General features: G+C 34.8%; 2 protein-coding genes across 2 annotated transcripts; both read left to right on the top strand.

The window, feature by feature from the left end:
• Positions 1-2986: 2986 nt before the first annotated feature.
• On the top strand, positions 2987-6795 carry LOC114746723 (pentatricopeptide repeat-containing protein At5g48730, chloroplastic). The gene is made up of 3 exons (XM_028935004.1): positions 2987-3449; positions 5195-5601; positions 6051-6795. The coding sequence occupies exons 1-3, from the start codon at positions 3003-3005 to the stop codon at positions 6763-6765; spliced, it is 1569 nt and encodes a 522-aa protein (XP_028790837.1). The 5' UTR covers positions 2987-3002; the 3' UTR covers positions 6766-6795.
• An 8076-nt stretch (positions 6796-14871) lies between these two features.
• LOC114746706 (chromatin modification-related protein EAF1 A) lies at positions 14872-22238 on the top strand (the record flags this gene model as incomplete). Its single annotated transcript, XM_028934979.1, has 12 exons — positions 14872-15193; positions 17417-17594; positions 17709-17763; positions 17848-17945; positions 18107-19493; positions 19612-19734; positions 19890-20156; positions 20675-20863; positions 21126-21206; positions 21406-21463; positions 21551-22068; positions 22188-22238. Coding segments are annotated over exons 2-12 (2970 nt in total), but the record flags the coding sequence as incomplete, so codon positions are not given.
• Between the last annotated feature and the right edge of the window lie 352 nt (positions 22239-22590).

Raw genomic sequence — 22590 nt, 5'->3', positions numbered from 1 at the left:
TTCAGCATGAGATTCCCTTTCTGCCTAGCTTGTTCCTCTGACCCTTCATGCAAAGATCCCTTGTCCCTGTATAATTTGTCAGCCCATTTGTCTGAGCTCCATATCTCTCTTTGTACATTTTTGCTGGCTACTTTAGGTCTTTCTGGCAGTAGTAGGTCGTTATAATTGTAATAAGAGGAAGTTAGTCGGGTAGTTAGTAAAGAGGTTGATAAGCCATTAGAAGTGTTAGTGAGCCGATGGCTGTATAAGGTGTAAAGGTCATTGTAATCTGAGAGTATGGGTTGTATGAAATAAGAATTTAGTTTTGTTTCTCTTGTAATCTCAGTTCCCTTTTTCATCTTTTGTCCATATTCCGCACAATTCATGTATATTATTGTAGATCTAAGAACTGAATTCATTTGATTAGGTTATGCTAATTCTACGTGCATTGCAAAATTTGTGAGGGAACTCTATGAAGCTTTTTGTTTTATCTTATACTGATGATCATTCTATTTGGATGCAAAAAGTACCGTAAGGAGGGAACTTGATCACTCACTATCTTCTTTCATTTTATCTTTTATTTATTTCTTTCTCCGTTTCTGGTGAACCTGTTGCAAGCATATGCCAAGTGCTGAAATCATGTGTGAAGACTAATTAATATATTTATTGACAAAAAGCTTTAATCTTGAAAGCCTGTCCTGCATCACGCTAATCGACAACTGCTATTAAGAACTCTATACAATGCATTATGTATTGCTCTACCTCCTGTCTTAAGTCTAAGACTTAATTTGTTGTAGTGTAAATTACATGTAAGACCATAGCTGTATTAGTTTCTTGATTATGCATGACTGGCTTGTCACTGCCATAAGGAGCCTTTCTCTTCGCAGCTATTCTGTGTTTTTCAAATGTCAATCTCGATAGCATGCCACTGGATTTGGCCTGACCACTGAGGATAAGTACCATAAGACATCTTTTTTGGTGTTTTGTGCATTGCAACTTCTTGACCTGCTTTGGTTTGACTTATGTATCGCTTAGTAGTTTGGTTGAGGTGGTTAATCAAATTATTACATTACATGTGTAGGCTCTAAATAACAAGTTAAATAAATTAAAAGGTGCAGATACATTTTCTTAAGTCTAAATTTTAATCCAAAACATAAATCTTCCTTAATCTTCATCTTCATCATTAAAATAATAAATCTAGTTTCGCCTTTTCAATGGAAGAAGCATCACTAATCTTGAAATTGAGAAAATGCTGTGTTATATAATGTGTTAAAAAAGTACTCCTCCGGTCCTTAATATAAGACTTATTTAACTAATTTGATTAGATTAAGAAAGTTATGTAAGTTAGTTAATTATAAAAAAATGTGACACGTTTTTCCTAAAATATCATATTCATATTTCTTAATATCTTTTTTTCCTCTTCTATTTGATTATGGTTGAGCGAGTATCTATGGAGGTAATTTAAAGAAAATTGATAAATATCAGAAATGGGTATTATATTTAGAGTCCAAACCAACTCAATAATTGAATCATATATTAAGGACCGGAGAAGTATCATTTTCATACACATTAAAAAAGAATCATTTAGTATAGGGAAAATCGGATAGAAGTTCTCATTAATAATTTTATTGATAAGAATGATCCAAATTATAGTATCAAATATCAGTACTTTGTATGTACAAAATTTACTGAGTATTTGTAATTTTTATCTATAAAAGCTTATTATATCCTTTTCACTAATAAAATTTGCAAGGGGAGACTTCTCTCCCCTTATTTTTTTGAAAAAATAACAAATAAATAAGGTTGAAATTAGGATATCCTAGGAAGTCAAGGGTTAGAAATAACAGAGAGAAAAATTATTCTCAAATTGAAAATTTGAAATTAAAGCAAAATGATAAAAATTCCCTTCTATTTTTTTTTTTAAAGGTTCAACCCCTCAAATATTTTTTTTTGGTCATGTGAGAAATTATTTAAAGAAAGTGGTGGGGATAGGGTTTGATGTCACTACCTCTTGGTTATTTGGGCCAAGAAAAAATAAGATGGCTATTGGGCTACTAATTATTTGTTAATTTTGTAATGCAAAAAAAAAAAAAGTTGACTATTTTATTGTGTTTCTGATTTGTGAAAAGAATTTATGTAAGAATGATAAGTCTTAATTGAGAAATGACAAGTCATTTATCTAGAAATGACATGTCTTAATTGGGAAATGAGAAGTTTAAACTTAGGATTAACAATGTGTTTTTTTTCCTCTCTCATTCCCTCTTCTCATCTCTAATCCTAAGCTTCCTAAACTGTGATCTCGCCTTCTTTATTTGTCATTTTCCTATTTTTTTTCTTAAATATAAACTACTACATCCGGTTCTAATTATAAGAGCCAGTTGACTAATTTGAGGAGATTAAGGAAGTAAGTTGAGTTAGTTATTTGTCCTAAATAGATGTTATCTTTCTTAAAATATCCTTACTAATCAAGTGTATTGACTATAACTATCATTATTAGAAGGGCTACTTTGGAAAAAAAATATATAAATATAAGAGACAAAGTGGATTGAAGTTTTATATTTAAGACCAAAATAAAAGTTAAACAAAGTCTTATATTAAGGACTGGATGTAGTAAAAGAAAACATCCTCACATTAACTAAATAATTAAAAAACAAAAGAAAGACGAGCTTATGAGGTTCGAGCCCGAGCCAAAGCTTATCAAAACTGGATGGTATTGGGAATAATATTGAAAAATTGTACAAGTCATTGTTTAACCCAAAAAAAAAAAAATCATATTAAATACTTTTTAATAATTTTTCTTAATTTAAATCTTAATTCTAGAAAGTTTTTCCCCCACAGATATTCTTACCCGTCATTAATCCCATTTTCCCTAAGACTGGGGAAGCAGAACAATGAGGTTCAGGTCCGAATCAGATAATTACCGTTTCGGCCGCAATGTTTTTTCCCCTAAAATATTTGGAAGGTGATAATTCGATATCTTGTTTCAATATGCATGTCTTCGCTTCTGCCTTCTGGTGCGGTCCATGAGTGGAGCAGAATCAATGGCTTCGATTTCCAGCAGCGCCCTTCCATTTCCAACCACCATTTACCGCCAACGAGCTACTAATCAATCGCGATGCGTTCGGGCACAGTCTGAACCCGATCCGAATCCCCCTTCGCCTTCGTCTCCTTACTCCAATGACGCTGTAGAGAAGTCATCGGGTGCAATGATAGTCACTGATGGGCGTGCAAGGAGAATGGCCATGGAAGTTCAGAAGCTGAAGGAGAAAGAAGCGAGGGAGAGGAAAGAAGAGGTGAACAGGAAGATAGCATCGAAGAAAGCCATATCGGTGATACTTCGAAGGGAGGCTACCAAGGCCATTATTGAGAAGAAGAGGGGTCCCACCAACTCCAAGAAGCTGCTTCCGAGGACCGTTTTAGAAGCACTTCATGAAAGAATCACAGCTTTGCGGTGGGAGTCTGCTCTCAAGGTCAGCCTCTTTGTTTTGGAGCTCATTCGAGTTCATTATTTGAAAATGATATGAAAATTATCCACTTAACATTCAATCGTGTATCCCTCGATCGTCTGAAAATGTAGTTAAAATTGGATTGTCTAAAAATATTCTTGCATGAATGGTGGGTATCATGGATTAATTATTTCTACTCTGGTTAACTTGCTTGAAAATCGGATTGCAAGCTCTATAGACTCTGTTGTATGTTGATGTGGAAAATTGGTTTTAGTGTTTATCCCTGAGCCTGTGGTAATCTAGGATAATGTTTTCCTTGACTAATTGGAAAAGGAAATCGGGGGGCAAGAAACTTTTACTCATTAGTGGAGCAACACAGCCCATGTCTTCTGTTACAGAATTTTGAGTATTACCGTCAAGAGTAGGGCTCTTTGAAGGTACTCACAGAGGTTATTGACGGCTAGCTTATTGGCAAACTCATGGAACACTAATTGCTTCTTGAGGATCTCGTTGAGTGCTAATTTGACAATAACAACCGTTGGATGTATAAGGTCTTGTTATCCGTTATTTCCTTTGAGGCATCTTTACTGTTCTTGCCTAGATATATTCTGGGAATTCTTGTGGTGTGAGTAAATTAGTTTGGTAGCATGTATTTTAGTGTTCATTCATTGAGTTTGCGTACAAATCACTGGAACCAAAGTTCCCATTGCAACCTGGGGACTCATAATGAGGAGAGAAAATGAGACCTGAGAGTTGTGTATTGATGACTTTTGGTACCATTCGCTTGCGAGGGAGTTGTGTTGTTGGCTGCCTTAATGCTGGCCAAAAATGGAAACCAGCTGAAAGAGGTTGAATTGTTAATAACTAAAGGAAAGATTCTATATCGAACATTTGGAGAGGGGAAAAAGAAATGAAAAATAAAGATAATATGAATTGTTAATATCTAAAATATTTGCTGAAATGTAGCGGTGAATGTTTTTGCATGCATATTTGTCAAACTTCTTTATCAGGTTGCTCCCACGAGTGAAAAAAAATTCAATACTTCTTCCCCCCCCCCCCCAAATAATCCATTTTAAGAAGAGAAAAAAAAACAACATGGAGAAATGGAAAAAGGAAAATCTTATTTTCTTCCCTAGGAGATAGGTGATTTTTTGACTTATTCTTACAAATTTATTTACTTTCTAATCCCTCATTCAAAATGCTTTCAGTGTCACGCTTATCCCATCTCCCTCCACAGATGAACGAAGCTAGCAGATAACTGAGTTCTATCTGCTCTGGGCTTGTGACGCCAGTTGATTCACACCTAACTGCCACAGTCTACAATAGGTAACACGGTCCATGGGATTAGGATGGATGAGTAAACTTTGGAGATGTAGCGCTTCTGAATTTTATAAAATTAGAGTTCTCAATTGGGGTTTCTTATTTGATGTGGACTAAGTGTATATCAAGAAAGTCAATTGGTGCCAGTCAGCATTCTGTTGGGTTCTTTATAGATAGAAATTGGATGAATTGTCATCATGAAAGCATTTTAATGGATAAGGGATTAAATTGGAAGAAACATTTGTGGAGGATGAATTGAAAATGCACCCGTCTGTCATGAAAAAATATATATATTTTTAAAAAAATCTTGATTGGGGACTAAATCCAAATACAATTGCTGAAACGTAAGTGTGTAATGATTGGTACATCGTTTGTGTCACCTTTTTCTTGAATCTCTCTCTTATGAAAGTGAACCTTTCCAACATCAATGAATGCTCTCATGGATGCAGGTTTTTGAATTACTGCGTGAACAGCTCTGGTACAAACCTAACTCTGGCATTTATATCAAGTTAATAGTCATGCTTGGAAAATGCAAGCAACCCGAGAAAGCCCATGAGCTCTTTCAAGCTATGGTTGATGAGGGTTGTTACATGTCCTGTGAAGCATACACTGCATTGTTATCTGCCTACAGCAGGAGTGGTCTCTTGGACAATGCATTCTCTATTCTTGAGGAGATGAAGAGCATTCCTGATTGTCAGCCAGATGTCCAGACATATTCAATCCTCATTAAATCATGTTTGCACATTTTTGCCTTTGACAAAGTCCACTATCTTCTATCTGATATGGCCATTCAGGGAATCAAACCCAACACAGTTACTTACAACACCCTCATCGATGCTTATGGGAAGGCAAAAAAGTAAACTCTGTCTAGCTGTGTATCCCTTCTTATAAAAAGATTGCATGCTGAATCTGGTTAATGAAAAAATTTGAAAAGTGAGTTTATTGACTGCTACTATTCCTTCATACTCTAGACATCACAAGCAAGAAAGAGGGAGGGATTTGTAGATCTCCCTATGAAAATATCAATGTCTTTTCTAAAGGCCGGGTAAAGGTAAACAGACAAAACTGCACCCATAATCAATATGGTGAAATTAATAAGCACTGATGCAAAGTTAATTGCTGTTGCTTCGGTTAGGCACTTTCATCGTTACCCATTCATACATGCGATCACCCTTTCTCCCCTTTCTGTTAAACTTAGTTAAGAAGCCATTCTTTTTCTTTTTCTTTTTAATATACATTTTAAGCAACCAGCTGCAGCATGATATAATGGCATTTTCCCACTCATTTATCTTATTTTCTTTACAGGTTTGCAGAGATGGAATCCATTCTTGTGGAAATGCTTGCTGACTCAGATTGCGAACCTGATGTATGGACCATGAATTCAACGCTAAGAGCCTTCGGCAATATAGGGCAAATAGAAACAATGGAGAGATGTTATGAGAAATTTCAGAATGCTGGATTGCAGCCTACCGTGCAGACTTTCAATATCCTCTTGGACGCCTATGGCAAGGCTGAGGATTACGAGAAAATGAGTGCTGTGATGGAGTACATGCAGAAATATCATTACTCTTGGACAATTGTGACCTACAATATTGTGATTGATGCTTTTGGCAGAGCTGGGGATCTGAAACAGATGGAGTATTTATTTAGACTGATGCGATCAGAGAGGATAAAGCCGAGCTGTGTCACGCTTTGCTCACTTGTGAAGGCTTATGCACAAGCAGGTAAACCTGAAAAAATCGGCGGTGTCCTGCGTTTCATAGAGAATTCAGATGTAACACTTGACATTATATTCTTCAACTGTTTGGTGGATGCCTATGGGAGGTTAGGTTGTTTAGCTGAGATGAAAGGAGTGCTTGATATGATGGAACAGAGAAGTATTAAACCTGATCTAATTACATATAGAACCATGATCAAAGCTTATTCAGCTAATGGCATGAATAGTCATGTGAAGGAGCTTAGAGAGCTCATTAGGACAGCACAGAGGCCTCCTTTAAAAAGAGACAAGCCTGACTTTTAATGAAATGGTTTTCTGATCTTGTTTCTGCCATTTAGGTGCAGTTCTTTTCTCTTGGTATTCTTTCTTTTTATGCTTATTTATTTGTGGTTGTTATTGCTAGCAGCCGCCTTGGACTACCTCATATACTATCTCTGGCTTTTAATATAAGAGATAGATGAGAGTTGTATTTTGTTCTAAATGTAAGATTTCAATTCACTTTATCTTTTAAATTTATAATTTTTCTTAACCAAACTATCTTCTATTAGTTGTACATGTTGAGGAAGCTCCCGATCAATGAGTAGTTTCAATATATATGATTAAAGATGATAATTTGGGAAAGTCAATACATATTTTTTTATAAATAACTAATTAAACTAATTTTTTTAATATTCACAAATTAGTTACTTAACTTTTATGTTAATGAACTTTTTTTTAACACTTCATGTTAAGCTTGTGGATACTGGTTGCGTATTTTGAGAGGATTCTCAGGAGTCATGACTCAAGGGAAGGCAAGACATGGGGATATTTTGCCAATCTAATTAACCATTTGAGATTATAATTTTTTTAATTAAAATTTAAGTAATTCTTTTTATAAAAAGGTCAATTGTACATTAAAATTAAAAGATACATCAAGTCAAATACATATATGAAAATATAATAGCAAAAGATAGCTTGAACAACACACTCATGGAAGGTAGGAATTAGCAACTGTATCTAACTTGCAACCATGAAAGAAACATATGCTAAAGGATGCTCTGCGCGTTTGTAACCATGAAAAACGTGCAACGGGGGTTGCTGGCTCATCTGCAGGTGAAGTAATGTTTGGATTCAAGACGGAAACAAATGGGCTTTTAGGAAATGGAAATAAATGGGCTTTAAGCAAATAGCCATGTTGAAGCAAAAGTTACAGTTTCCTGTTTTTAGCTTCAGCCAGTCAGCTAGCCTGGAGAGAGGGGGAAAAAATGTCCACGAGATGAAAGGGAAGGATCTTAAAGTAGGTCTTAATTTACTTTAATGAAAAAAATTACTCCAAAATACCTAATAATTATATGTTTATAAAAGTATCCGAAAAAGGAAAAAAAATTAAATGATAAAGTTTATATTCTTCTTACCAATTAGATTTTTAATGGAAAATTTTTCCCTAGTTTTTCCTAAAATTGAAGTATTTTAGTTTTTTTTTAAAAATTTCTAATAAAACTTAAATTTATTTCTATTTCAATCATTTTACATCTAAACTTACTCTTTTACTCTTCATCTAAATAAATTTCAATTTATAAATATCAATATAAATATAAATCACCTTATACTAGCTAACTTTTATCATAACTTATGTTTGTAAAAGTCAGACGAAACAAAAGTTACTTTTACCAGTGTCAATCCAAATCCAAACATATCTTACATGGTGCATGAATAGATCATCTCACTAGTGTGCTTCCATGATATCTAAATTGACATCATTTTTGTGTGAGCAAGCATGCTTTGGGGGTGTTTGGTAACCCTCAAAAGTGTTTCTTAAAAGCACTTTCCCACAAAACGAGACAAATTCCTCCACATATTTACTTCGTAAACCGTAAAAGCATTTCTAAAACCATGGTTTGGTTTCCATCTAAACACCCCCTTGATGTCAAACTTTCATAAGGTAGCTAACGACATCTATCAAAATTTTGTTTGATAAAGAAGAAATAATGGAAACTGCCATACTTAGCCATCCAAAATCTTTAGATCGAAATACAATGACACGCCTTTGAACAAAGGTCCCTTTTAGCCCACCATCATCATTATGGAACTTGAATAAACCACCACCAACAAGCACGCTCAACAAAGGATAAGCAAATGTGATTACAATGCAGCAGAACAATGACATCCCCTCCATGAGTAGTTGAATAACATCTAACAGTAATATCTCCATAAGCACATAAACAAGGCCAGAAAACAAACTAGTGGCAAATATAAGCCATTGAAATTTCGAAAGCCAGAGAACCCCACAATCTACTGAACTTTGAATAGCTGAAGCACCAGATCAAGACTTGCTAGAAATCCTAAATTGGGTTTCTTACGCACATTCCGCCCATGAAGTATTCTCATACCTAGTATATTCATAAAATTAATTAAATAAAAATATTACAATATGTATTAAATTATTTTTTAATTCCAGATAAAGATGTCATAGGTGATTAAATGATAATCATTAAGTAATATTTGTGTTAAGGAGAGGTATTTTGATCAAAATGGTGGTTTAGTGCAATGATTCGACAGTTAAATAATAGTTGGGTAGATGAAAGATAAATCTCAAAACTAAAAGGAAATTTTGTGCAACATATGTTTTGATTTTAAAGAAAATCTATATAGATTTTTAAAATAAAAAGGGGGTCTTTGTAATTTAGGTTGAATAGAGAGCAGATTGATACATTTTATTTAATTATTAAATAATCTAAATGAGTATTCAACAATTACAATTAATATTTCCTTTATCATATTGGAAAAATAGTGAAGAGCCGATTATATGATAAAATGAAGAGTAATTCGCGTTGATTTTAAATCCAGTGAATTTTAGCTTAAATATGTCTAGCATTGAAATCCCTATACTAATATGAAGTTATATTATTCTTTTTTTTTTTAATCAGCATGAATTTATTTTATTCATATTCTCTTTTTATAGGAATTATTCCGGAAGATTGGTGCTAACAGTGAGATTAAGATTTGGGGAAATAAGTGGGTTCTTGCTGGTTCAGACTTTTATCAACTTTTAAGTATGCCTAGCAATGAAAGAGTACAGGATTTGAAAGCTGCAAATTTGATTGTTAATGGAAGGTGGAATCTCTCAACCACAAGTAATAAAATTAAGGGAAAATTAATTTCCCGCCTCTTATAGTTTCATTAAATTTTGAATCAGGTCCTTCAATTTTTTTCCTTTTTTATTGAGCCCTTGATGTTTGCTCCATTATAGGTGCTAATCCTTCCGTCCATGAAACTTTTATATTCTGTCACTTTGTGCTGACAGGGACGATGTGGCGCTGACCTGGCCAAGCCTCTCCCACCAGTGTTGAACTTGAACCCCTCTTTTCTGTATCTCGTTCCCGCTCCAGTCTTTCTTTTCTTGGGCTAGAATTGGTTCAGCTCCTCATCGGAAACTTTGCCATCATATCTCCGGCAGCCTTGAGGCCTTCTTTCCTAGTGACGCACCCCCTTAGGTTCCCTATGTTTTTTAAAGGGAGCCTGTCATGGAAAAAGATAAGTTTACCGAACCTAATGAGTCATTGTTCAAAGCGGAGGCCTTCCTCCTTCAATAATAAATCAGGAGTCTTCCCACAATTGGCGGCTTTCCTCCCAATCACCACCTTAATCAATGCCACCGCTCCCCCCTGCGTCATTCATACTTCAAATTTTTAAATAATCCAGCTATTCACGTCTTCATTTAAAGAAAATCATTAAATAAAGTCAAGATATATACATATAATGGACGGAATATGCTAGTTTCATGTATGAAAGGATTAACACATATAATGAAGCAAAGATCAACGATTGGATAAAAAGAAAGAAAAAATAGAGGGACCTGATTCAAAATTTGCTGAAACCATAAGGACTGAGGAATTAATTTTCCCTAAAATTAATGATGATGAGAAAAGAATGATTTATGAGATGAAGATTCCAGAGGAGGGGGGATTACACCTTCCAATTTGGTTGAAGACCAAGAATGGCAAGTATACAGTGAAGTTAGGCTAGTTTGTTGCTAAACAAAGTGAGGTAAGGGTAGCTAATACTTGTCCTAGTGCTTCTTATAAAATCTCTTATAAAGTTTGGGTTAATATTTGGTCTTTGCATATCCCACAAAAAATTAAACATTTCATGTGGCAAATATTAATTAAATGGCTTTTTGGCAACAAAAGAAGCTTTATATTGAAAGCATTGTACTCTAGATAATATCTGTCCAGTTTGTAATAATGAGCCGAAAACTGTTAAACATTTGATTCTGCACTGCTCTTGGGCTTCATGCTACTAGTTTGGGTGTTCTTTCACTCTGGTTAATGACATAAACAGAATAGCGTGCGTTAAAAAATGGTGTGACGAAAGTTTTCTACATCAGGAAAATATTGATGATCATGAAAGAGCACTTATGGTAGCAATATGTTGGGGTATTTGGAAAGGAAGATGCGATTGGTTATTTAATGGCAATATGGTTGATCCTATGAGAACCATCTCAATAGCCTCCCTTCTAGTTGATAGTTGATGAAGTTTGGACAGCAAAGTCAAATGAGGTCAATAATGGCGCCGATGCAAGGAATAGAAGTATCTAGAGGAAAATACGCTGGGAGCTTCCTAATGTAGACGCTATTAAGGGCCTGCTTGGAATAGTTTATAAGTAGCTTTTCAATCGTGATTTACGAAATACGAAGCAAGTACGTGAAATAAGTTTTGTCTTGGCCTATGTGAAACGTGCTTATAAGGAATTTTCACCGTTATCCCAAATAGGCTCTAAATTGAGCACCGATGGATTATTTAAGAAGAGAACTGAAAGTGTGAGCATTGGAGTAATTTGCAAAAATAACAGTGGAGCTTTTTTGCGAGGCATCTGCAAGAAAGTTAAGTCATCTACTCTCGTTGAAACTAAATGTCTTGCTCTCAAAAGTGCTCTTTTGTATATTCATACTTTCGCTAATCATAATATCTGTATTGAGATGGATTGTGAGGAGCTTTTTAAAGTTCTTCCGAATAAATTTTTAGTTAATGCTGAATGGCAAAGCCTTTCTATTTTTCCTGATATGTTTCTAATGATTGAGCTAATACCAGTCACTCAATTTTCTTGGTTGCCAGACAAGGAAATAGAGCTGCGGGTTTTCTTGCAGTTATGAATGGCTAGTGATAGTAGCATCTCTGCTACAAGAATTTTGGATGCTGATGTGATTACTAGTAGAAACAGCATAAATACTTTTACTGATAAAGGTTTGGATCGCAAAGGAATAGGCTGATTTGATGTTAAAGTTTTGTGCCTTATTTTCTGTTTTTTTGGGTGGACTTTGTTTTGTTCTTTAGGCTTATTGTTTTTGTTAGTTCTTTTGTAAAAAAGACAACAACCAAAAAAGAGCTGGAATTTTGTAAATACCAAACAAGGAATGTCAACAAAAATTTGTTGTCATTTACAAATTCAGACTTGTTAATACCAAATAAAATTGTGTTACCAAACCTGATTTGAGATTTGCAATTTCTAGCTTCTTTTTCTATCATTCTCCCTTTGTAAAATGTTTTGTACCTTTTGGTTTTTTCTCTCTACTTTGTAGACCTTTCTTTTATTAATCAATAAAATAACCTCTTCTTGCTTTAAAAAAAAAGAGAAACCTTTTTATGATCATTTATTAAAGCACTAAAAAAATGCCCTTTAAATAGAAAATAAATTTAAGTACATAAGTACTAATAAATCTTTAAAGTTTAAAAGCATATAATTTGTTTCAAGTTTAGCCAATAATTAAAAATGATCCCTTTTACTTTTCTTTTACATCCGTCTTTCGGGAATGCAAGTCAGGGAGCCAAAAAAAGAAGAAGAAAAAAGACAAGATTGTTTCCTACAACTCTTACCAAAATTAATACAGAATCTTATCCACAAAAATAGCTCCTACCCCACCACTTGTTTTAATCATAAAAATCTATAATCCCAGTAAAATTTTATATTAATTAATTGGAATAAAAAATAAATGCAGAACCACACTTGAGTCTATCATTTATTAGAAATAGCTAAATTTACCAGTCACTTTGTACCCTAGTCACTTATTAATTTTCTTGTAATTAAAAAGTCATGAGTTCGATTTTATTTATTATATTAGCCTGGCAGTGTTGGTTTTTTCAATTAAAAAAAAAAGAAAGAAATCACAGATCTTCTATAATGCTTTTTAATTATTTTTTAATGAATATTGAGCATCTTAAACTATTAAATAATACAATGTCACTTTTGAAGAAGTATTAATTTAAAAGGATGCAATGTTTAGTTTCATTAATTTGTAAAAATAATATTAATTGGTATAACAAATATCATTTGAAACTAATAGTGTTAATGTTAGATACTTGAGAAAATATTTTATAAAATTAAGAAATTAAATTAAAATATTGCATAAAGTTGGAAGAGTAATTGTATACTTTTATAATTTAAATTTAAAAGAAAGTAAAAAAAAATGCCATTACAAGAATTCATAATAATCTCACACGATAAAACCTTGTATAAAAAATAAATAAACACATCCTCTTTATTAGGAAAAGAAGTACATTACATATATTAATTCAAGTACTTCGGTTTTGATTCTCTTTATCATTAAGTCAAACATGTTTTCTAAATTCTCTATTATTCCAATTTCATAATTTTATTTCATAAATTAAAATATTTATTGAAAAAATAAAATATAATTTATTTAAATCTATTTCGGACAACATAAAACTATTTGACTGTGATGAATTAAACGAAACCGAGAATTTTTCACATTTATACAGCAAGAGTGTGATTGATTGAAAATATATGAATAAAGTGCACTCAAAATGATAACTATAATAAACACAGAGTCCAGTCAGTTATTCTTTATTCATTTTTTTATCAATATAAAATAATACGATTTAGATCTAGCAGATCTCTTAAGAAGACCAATGATTGATATTTTATAAAAACTGGTCTAAATATTATATATAAGTATTATATTTATCATTACGATATATTTAGTGCATTATTCGCAACTAGCAATTATTTAATTGATCAGTTATTCAATATTTCATTGTTATTTTGGAGGAAAAAATCAAAATAGTTTCAAATTGAAGAAACTTAGATCCCGTTTGATACAAAGTATTGAAAACAAGGATAAAAATTATGATTGTAATTTAAAAAAATTATTAAAAAAGTTTTTAACACTCTTTTATGGGTTTAGTTTAATCCCATGTAATATGTAATTTCTTATACTAAACACTCTTTTAATAGATTTTTTCAATTATAATTCTAATTTCTATCTCTCTTTTTAATGCTTTATACCAAACGATACCTTAAAAGTTTGTTTGGTTTCTTGTTTTGAAAATAATTTTGTATTTTAAAAACAGAAAAATGAAAAGACTTGTTTGGTGATTTGCTTTTAGTTGATTGTTTTGAAAAAAAAAACACAAAAATAGTAACATGTTTTAAAAATTAAAAAACCAAAACAACTTTTACATATGTTTTTTTGTTTTGTTTTGTGTTTTTATTTTATTTTTAAAAAAAGTTGAAGAAATCTTCTTTTCTTTTTACTAACTATCCGGCCCCTATTACTATCGGTGTCAACTATGTGTTTTTTTTTTCAAATGCAATTTTTTAAAAATTATTATCCAAACAATTTTTTTGTTTTTTGTTCTAAAACTTGTTCTAAGAAATAATTTTATAAAATTATTTTAAAAATAAAAAAAAAACAGCCCTTGTTTATTACACACGAACAAGTTCATATTATCATGCATCACTGTCCAGCGTCAATTGGCTCTTCTATGCAATCTTACCAACCCCAATAATACCGAATAGGAATCTAAAATACCCTTTTGAGGTAAAAACTTTTGTACCTTCTCATTCCCCCCCCCCAAAAAAAAAAAAGCACACTATTATTTTTTTTTCCTAAACATAATGAAATGAAACTATTTTACCACTTTAAGAAAACATTTTGGCATAACTTGTCCTGTTCCATTCAAACCTTCATTTGATCCGCATGGAAATAAAAAAAAAAAACCATAATTTAATCAATGAAAAATTTCTGTTTGAAAATTTTATTAACAGAAAGACATGAAATTTGAAAAATATATACGGGTACTTTTTCTGTATGAAAATTTATTCAAATTCCTCTGACCAATAAAACTTTTGAATAGGAATTTTTTTAATGATTTTTCTAATTTATGTTTTAATAATAATTTACTACAATGGGTTAAACTTATAAATTATGAATTATTATATTTTTAATGATGTTCCAAAATTCAATCATTAACATATTGATCAATACAATTTAATACTGATATTGATATTTATTTTGTAACTCATGAATAAAAAATAATAAAACAAAAAAATAATAATAATTATTATTAAAGAAAAAGCCCAAAATGGACGTCCTATTTCTCAAAGGCCTCCTCTTCGTCGTCGTCTTCATGCCCAGCCCACTAGTACTCGCAGGGGTCGCATAGTCCCTCTCCTCACGCACGAAGAAGAAGCAACTTGCAGATACAGAGAGAGAAACAAAAGCTATAGAATCAAATTGGCGTTGTTGGATTCCACACGGACACTGAGATACGCTTTCATGGTTGACATTTCCTGTTGAATGTTAGGTTTTTAGGGCTAATTCGTGCTCGTTCCCTCCAACAAAAAGGCCCCTCTTCCAAAACCCTAGGAAACAGGAAGTTCAACGTGGCAAGGCCTCAAGGTGTTTCAGGTTGTGCCCTAGCTCACAAATTCGTGATTCTCGTGCGTAATAAGGTGTTTCCCCTCTCTTAATTGTCATTGTTTTGGGCATTGGTCTGCGTAGCTGAAAACCCTAGAATCATGCAAACTGGGGAATTTGTGGAAATGGGCATCCTTAGGGTTTTTAATTTGGGGGGTAAATTTTGCTGAATTGTTTTTCTCTGGGGCTGTCTTATGCATTGTCATGAAATGTCGTCAGGTTTATGCCTGAGCTAGTGTCTATTATGGGGTGTGAAAGTGGTGTCTTATTTATGATTGGGGATTTGCCTGCCCATATTGGGCAACGAAGAGGAATGCATTTCTTAAAGCGGTAAGCAACTAATGTGAATAATAAAGTTACCGTTCGTGATGCCAGTTCAAAATTTTGAAGGTAATCATTGGCGCCAACCTCCATGTATGCAATAGTTGAGATAACATACGTAAGAATAAGTAATAGTGACGAGTGTTTTAGGTACTAATTGCGTCTTATTTTATCTTCGCTGTTTATTAACATCTTTCAATGCCGTTATGGGTCTTTATTATGTCTGCAACCTCTATGGTTATGCATTTCCGTGCATGTTGAAATAGTTCAAACCACGTCGCTGCGTATCTTTTGCATTATTTGCCATGTGCAAATGATGATATCCGCTAGCTTGTTATAGTAGTGTATGTGCCTTTATTTCATTCATGTCAAGAAATCTACTAATTTGTATTATATAGGCTCTTACAGTTTCGATGAAAGACAGGAATCCTTTGCTTGGTGAATTTTGAACGGTCGACATCATTTTTTATTTTCTACAGACGTTACATTCTCACAGCTTGTAGGAAGACAATATCTACTTGGTGAGAGGCCTTTGGTCGGTGAATTTTGAAGGGTCGACATCATTTTTTATTTTCTACATATGTCAGTGTTACAGGCTGTAGAAAGATAATATTTACTTGGTTTTTCTCTTTGTGGAGGATTTCTCAACCATTCATCAATTCATCGAGTGAAAGAAAATATTGTCTTGAATTGCTGAAAGAAGGCCTGTTTGATTACTAATTTACGCACGGCTTATGAAGAAACAAAGTTCCGTAGAAGCAGTTAGTCGTTAGTCTGAAGACCTAAGTACCATCATCATAATCATGAGTGAGCTAAAACCTGCTTCAGCGTTATCAGCTTAGTTCTTGGTGATGCCTCTATTTAATTTATTGCCTCTAATCATTGACTAAAATTATTGAATTACTTATGTAGTCAAAAGGTGTTCACTTCAATACTAAGGAACAAAAGCAAGGTGCTAGGAGGCCACAATGCCTCTTGCTGGGTGAGGGCCGAGGCAGGGGCCTTTCATCCTGGTGCTTGCATGGCAGCGTCTTAGCATCTTTGTGGTGGATGCAACAGCTTGCGTCAGGTGCAAGCTATAAAAGCCAACCCGATAACTCAAAACCATCAGTATCTTAAATCTCGAAACAAGATAATTCAAACATACAAAAAGCATAAACACGGCCTAGAAATTCAACTGGGCCCCAGTGTGCTTCTAAGCTATTTTCTTTTATTTTGTCACTTTCAGAATTCAGTCAAACCTTTTTTCAAACTTCCCAGGCTTATAAACTTCCTTAATTTACTTATTATGCTTGTATGTCTTATGCTATCTCCACAGTTAATATTTATTTCCTATTTATAGAGCACATTATTAACCCCAACCCCCCCCCCAAAAAAAAGACCAAATTTTACTGTCTTGCTTCACTTGGTTAAACACATATCTGTCACCTCTTGCCTCGAGGAATGATTGTTGTGTCGAAATTTGTAATTTGTGATCTGTGCCAGTGGTGCAACTTCTTTCCTCCTAAATGATAGCTGCATGACCCGTATTATCTTTTCACTCTTCTCTCTCTCTTATTTAGCCCATCACTGCACAGGGGCCATTGCAACATTTCTTATCTGCTGAACAGTAGTTCATTCAACGTACTTTATAAATAGGCCCTGGAAAGAGTCCTTTCGTTTGTGTGCGTGTGAGGGAGAGGGAGGGTGGGGAGATTGGTTTAAGCCTTGTGGAAAATGTTCTCTCTTGTTTAAAACCTCCTGTTTAGAAGGACGTTTTCGATTTGCTGCTGCTTGATGTTTGTCAATAATGTTCACATTCTGTCTGGCTTGGGTCTTTTTCTTCTTGGTTGTTTTTAATAGTACATTATATTTTGTATATAAATTAAGTGCTTTGTAGTTTTTGCCCTCTCTTATTTAACCCCTTGCCTTAACGAATTTGGCAGATGTTTTAACAGATGGGAGATCAAACTCTTAGACATTAGAGGTGGGAATGCATGGATGTAATTCTGGATCGGCTGTCCTTGTAAATGCTGAGGTTGATTCCATGGGAGGAGTTATTGACGGCGGAGTTGGCATAGGGTTGAAGACCTCTCCCCGCCAAGCAGCCATTGAGAAGGCTCAGGCAGAGCTCAGGTGATGAGAGGTTCATTTATGTACTTCCATTCTGTTTTTTGTCTTGCTTCCTTGAGTACCGATATGATATTTTATGGTATACGCCAAGAATAACCTGTTGGATGTTGATAACAGACAGGAATATGATGTTCGTGAGGAAAGAAAAAGAGAGCTAGAATTTCTTGAAAAAGTAGGTGGCTTTGATCATTTGCACGCTGTATTTTCTGATAGATGTATGCAAATGGTGATTACCTTTTATGCGTTGTAAGTGTAGGGGGGGAATCCTCTGGACTTTAAGTTTGGGACTGCCGCTTCAGCTAGTGTCCAGTCTACCTCACTCACTGATCAACACCATGAGCAGTTTGTGACAAGGTCGGCTATTATTTTTCTTGTTTTTGTTGGATTTGTTTGACTCTTGGCAGTATCTTGTGCTTGTTAATGGTTATCTTTTGCATTCAATTTTCTTAATCTTAATTCTTAATGATATTTCATTGTGTTTGTTGCTTGACCTTTCTATCTTATTGTGATTTCAGTGAAGCAAAAGGTAGTTTTGCTTTGACGGCCTCCCCTCATGGTGACTCTGTTGACAGTAGTGCTAGACCAGGTGCTCCCTCGGGTAGTGAACCAAATACTGCTGATAATCTCGTAGTTTTGGGTATTGATAAAGAGTTACCTAAAGGCGAAAGGAGATCTGCACATCAAAGTAGAAGGAACAATGTTACTCCGTCAGAGCAGTCTTCCAAAATTGATGGGAGTCAGAATGCTAAGGACTCTGAAGATTCTGCCATTTTCCGCCCATATGCTCGAAGAAATAGGTCCAGAACAAATCATGGTCCTCGGGGCAGCTCAAGGGATGGGAAGGGGTTGGTATCTGAAACTGGCAACTTGAAGGAACATAATTTGCCTTCTGTTTCTAAGCCCAAGCCTCCAAACATAAATGGAGAGGTAGTTACTAAAGATAACATTTCTATCAATCCGTTGGTTAGCAAATCAGATGGTGTCCGAGTTCATCAAACAACTAGTGGCAATAGCGTTCCTGAAGTTAAATTGGATATCACTGCCCAAAGAAACTATGAGGAAGATCAGTGTACTCTACCTTCCCGAGATGATACTGTACAAAACCCAGTTGTCATGGCTTCTAGGGAGACTGATGCAGTTGAAGAAAGGGAGCCAGTAGCTGCTGCTGATCTGGAGCCTCTGCCTAAAACTACAAAACCAGAAAACGAAACCTGTTCTGGCCAGCCAAATGGAATTGCCAACATAAAAGCAGATAAAAAGGGCATAACGAATGAAGAACAAAATGGTGATGCTGTGTTATGTGTGAGGACTTTCAACTCAGGGTCTTCGTGCACCCAAAGTAGTGTAGGTAGAGATGTTAATAATGATAGTGATATGTGTAATAATGCTAAAAATGTTAATGGCAATGGCAGCACTGTGGGAAAAATGCCAGTATTTGATAAGAAACCAAATGTAACTGGCTGTGAAGTAAAAGAAAGCAGCAAGGCCAATGCCAGTGGAGGTGGGGCTACTGTTAATGATGGAAATGATGCTGGTTGTCTAAACCATTCTGGTAGTGGTAATATGGTCAAAGCCGAGCAAGATGCTTCTGTTAATGGTTCATCCATGCAAAACAAGGTGAGTGATTTTTCCAATATCAAGGGACAAAATGACAGTACTGCATCAAAAGCTGAGAAAGAGTTAGGTGGTGTCTTGGCGGATCATTCCAATTGTGTCAAGGGCAATAGCTCTGGAAGACACCAACAGGAGCCTATGGATGGGTCAAATTGTGAACTTGCTCAGGCTGTTCTGGCGGAAAAGGTTTCAACTTCTGCCTCTGACCTTCAGCCATGTTCCAATCACCATTTATTGGCGGACAAGGCACGTGAAGATTCTATTTTGGAAGAGGCACGGATTATAGAGGTCCTCATTTTTTATAATTCCATTTATAGTGACTCATGCCCATTTTGGCCAACTTCTGTAACTTTTTCCTTTATCATCTGATCAACAAACTATATAAATGTCTAACATGTATTAAAAGGCCAAGCGGAAGAGGATCACAGAATTGTCATCAACTCGCACTTTACCCACACAGAACCATAGAAAATCTCACTGGGGTTTTGTCCTTGAGGAAATGGCATGGTTGGCAAATGATTTTGCACAGGTTTTAATTTCTATGCCTACTAGTGATTCGCTGCTTTCCCCTTCCTGTGGTTGTCTCAACCCTTTATGGACTAGCAAAAATACACAAGGTTAATCTTACTGAAGTTTTGTGTTATCTTTTTTAAAGGGGGGTTTTTCCTTGGCATTGTTTTGCAGGAGAGACTTTGGAAGATAACTGCTGCAGCACAATTGTGTCATCGAGCTGCTTTTACCTCTCGGTTAAGATCTGAAGAGAAAAATAAACATATGGGAATTAAAGTTTTGGCTCACAACATAGCTAAGGCTATCATGCAGTTCTGGCATTCAGTTGAGCTGCTTCTAGAAAACAATGATGCTAGTATTGACTACTCTGGTGCATTCTCAGAATCTGAGAAAGTTGATGTGGTAGAAGCTTCTAGGAACAAGAGAAGAAATTCAGATGGGGTACTCGTTATTTCTTGGACTTTTGCGTTTTGCATATAAAGCAAATTTGTCTTGAACCTTCATTGTTGGTGGCTGCTTTGGTCAGTTATGGGATAGGACATCCCTGTTACATTATTTTCCTATTAATTTGTTTATTTTAAAGAGATGATACAAATGATATTGCTTCTACCGCATAATGAAGAATTCTATATTTGAACTCTGTGATGAGGTAAAAATGAATCGAGATTTTATTATCATGTTATATATGTAAAGCCAAAGATTTTAGAAGTAAAAATGCATTTAATGTTCATACAACCCCATAGTGGATCTTATAAAAGGGGACATAGGGGTTCAAAAATTTGGATCTTATAAAAAGGGATGGAGGGAGCATATCACAGGTTCAGAAACTATTGCATACTGCGATTGTTTGATATTTGTTATAGCTATCATCTGGGAGAATCGAGACATATTGCTTATCCCCCATTCTACTGTCATCATGGACTACTTACTGAATCCATAGTGTTGGTTGTTTTGTTCAGGAGAGAGATGAATATTTGGAGGAACATCCCAGAAAAAACTTGGCTAAGAAAGTCCAAGCTTATGCTTTGAGGTTTTTGAAGCATAGTAAGCCTCATGAAACTTCTTCTCTAGCTGAAGCACCAGCAACACCTGATAGGATATCTGATTCAGGCACTCTGGGCATGCCATGGGAGGAACATCTTACAGAAGTATGGGCTGAGTTTCCTTAGATATATTTGGTTTGCTTGTAAATGTTGACAGTAGTGATTTGTCTTCTTTTTCCCTCTTCTGTTGCAAATTTTTGCATTGATATTTCAGTTTTATTATCGTGGTCTTTGGATTCCATTGGTTGGAGATACTTCATCTATTTGGTTATTCAATGGATTGTTTGTGTGGATAGTTTTTGTCGTTTAATCATTGTACTGGATGTAGACAAAGTGCACTTTCACATTTCATAATTTTAATTGGCAGGAAAGTCTCTTCTACACAGTTCCTTCTACATCAATGGAAGCATACCGGAAATCTGTTGAATCTCATTTCCTACATGTTGAGGTAAATTTATGACCAAAGGTCCTGTACTTGGTGCCTTCCGTAGATATTTTAGGGTAATCATTTTAGTCTAATTTGCTAAAGATGTCTTAAGATATGTTATGAGGTTATCTGCTTCTTTTGTCCCTCTTTCCTATCATCGGGTGTAATAATCATTTGACTTCTTTGTGGCCATTAGTGCTAATAAATATAACCTTTTCAGAAAACTGGGAGTAGCATGCAAGAGGAAGTTGATACATCTATTTATGACACTGCACCAGGTAATGTTGGATTCGTTTGCATTTTGATTTTCAAGTGAATTAATGATCGATCTGGAACTCATCACACCCATTTTAATTGAATTGTAGAGTTTGGGTCGGAAGAGAATGTGTATGATGAGGATGATGGAGAAACAAGCACTTACTACTTGCCTAGTGCCTATGAGGGTAGAAAATCATCAAAATCAACCCATAAGAAGCATAGAAACATGATGAAATCTTACCCTCCAAGGTCCTGTGAGTTTGGGGCTGATTTGCCCTATGGAAATTATACAACTGGATTTCAGCCGTCCATGCTACTTGGCAAAAGGCCTGCTAGCTTAAATGTTGGGCCTATACCACCAAAACGGGTGCGCACAGCATCTAGACAGAGAGTTGTAAGTCCTTTCACAGCTGGGGTCCCGGTGACAGTGCAGCCTCAAGTTAAGACAGATGCTTCGAGTGGAGATACCAATTCCTTTCAGGATGACCAAAGTACTTTACATTGTGGATCTCAGATTCAGAGAAATGTGGAAGTAGAGTCAATGGGAGAGTTTGACAGGCCGTTACCGTACGACTGTGCTGAAACGTCTGTTAAAACAAAGAAGAAGAAGAAGGCAAAGAATCTGGTAATATCAATTTGTATATTTATCTAACTTGAAAGGGTAGTGATTTATTTATGTTGATACGTCTTCATTCATCCTGTATCTATGCCTCAACTTCAGTTGCATAACTACTATATCTGCAGGGTTCTACATATGATCAAGGATGGCAGGTCGATTCAGTTCTAAATGAACAGGTGATTCTTATATTATTATAAGATAAGCACTACCGACACCAATCTTTCTTGTCAGAATTGGTGAAAGTTGGAATGACTATGTTTAACTTTGGCAAAAGTATGCTCTATTGAAAATTTTGATATTGCATCAACACGAAGAAGATTGCTTCCAGTATCTTATCCTTGTTACTTGTTCAGTTCTTTGTGTGAAGATAAGTTATAAGATTTTAGAGGAAAGATTCTCTGCGGAAAGGGAAATTAGAATGGGAATGGAATTCTGTGGCCTGAAATCACATTCATTTGGCAAAGCAAGAAATGGGAACGCTGTTTCAATTGTATGTTTAGTAGAGTAGAAATATTGATCAAATGGATA

This window comes from Neltuma alba, unplaced genomic scaffold (genome assembly GCF_004799145.2).
Source record: "Neltuma alba isolate B1F8T4 unplaced genomic scaffold, ASM479914v2 tig00000841_pilon, whole genome shotgun sequence".
NCBI lineage: Eukaryota > Viridiplantae > Streptophyta > Magnoliopsida > Fabales > Fabaceae > Neltuma > Neltuma alba.
The sequence above is the reverse complement of the archived record's forward strand: the minus strand, read 5'-3'. Positions and strand labels throughout refer to the sequence as shown.

What these genes read in the sequence shown, in the direction of transcription:
- LOC114746723 (XM_028935004.1), top strand. Translation starts at nt 3,003, where the DNA reads ATGAGTGGAGCAGAATCAATGGCTTCGATTTCCAGCAGCGCCCTTCCA. An exon ending in GGTGGGAGTCTGCTCTCAAG is followed by an intron (nt 3,450 to 5,194) that starts GTCAGCCTCTTT and finishes TCATGGATGCAG; the next exon opens with GTTTTTGAATTACTGCGTGA. An exon ending in GCTTATGGGAAGGCAAAAAA is followed by an intron (nt 5,602 to 6,050) that starts GTAAACTCTGTC and finishes TTTTCTTTACAG; the next exon opens with GTTTGCAGAGATGGAATCCA.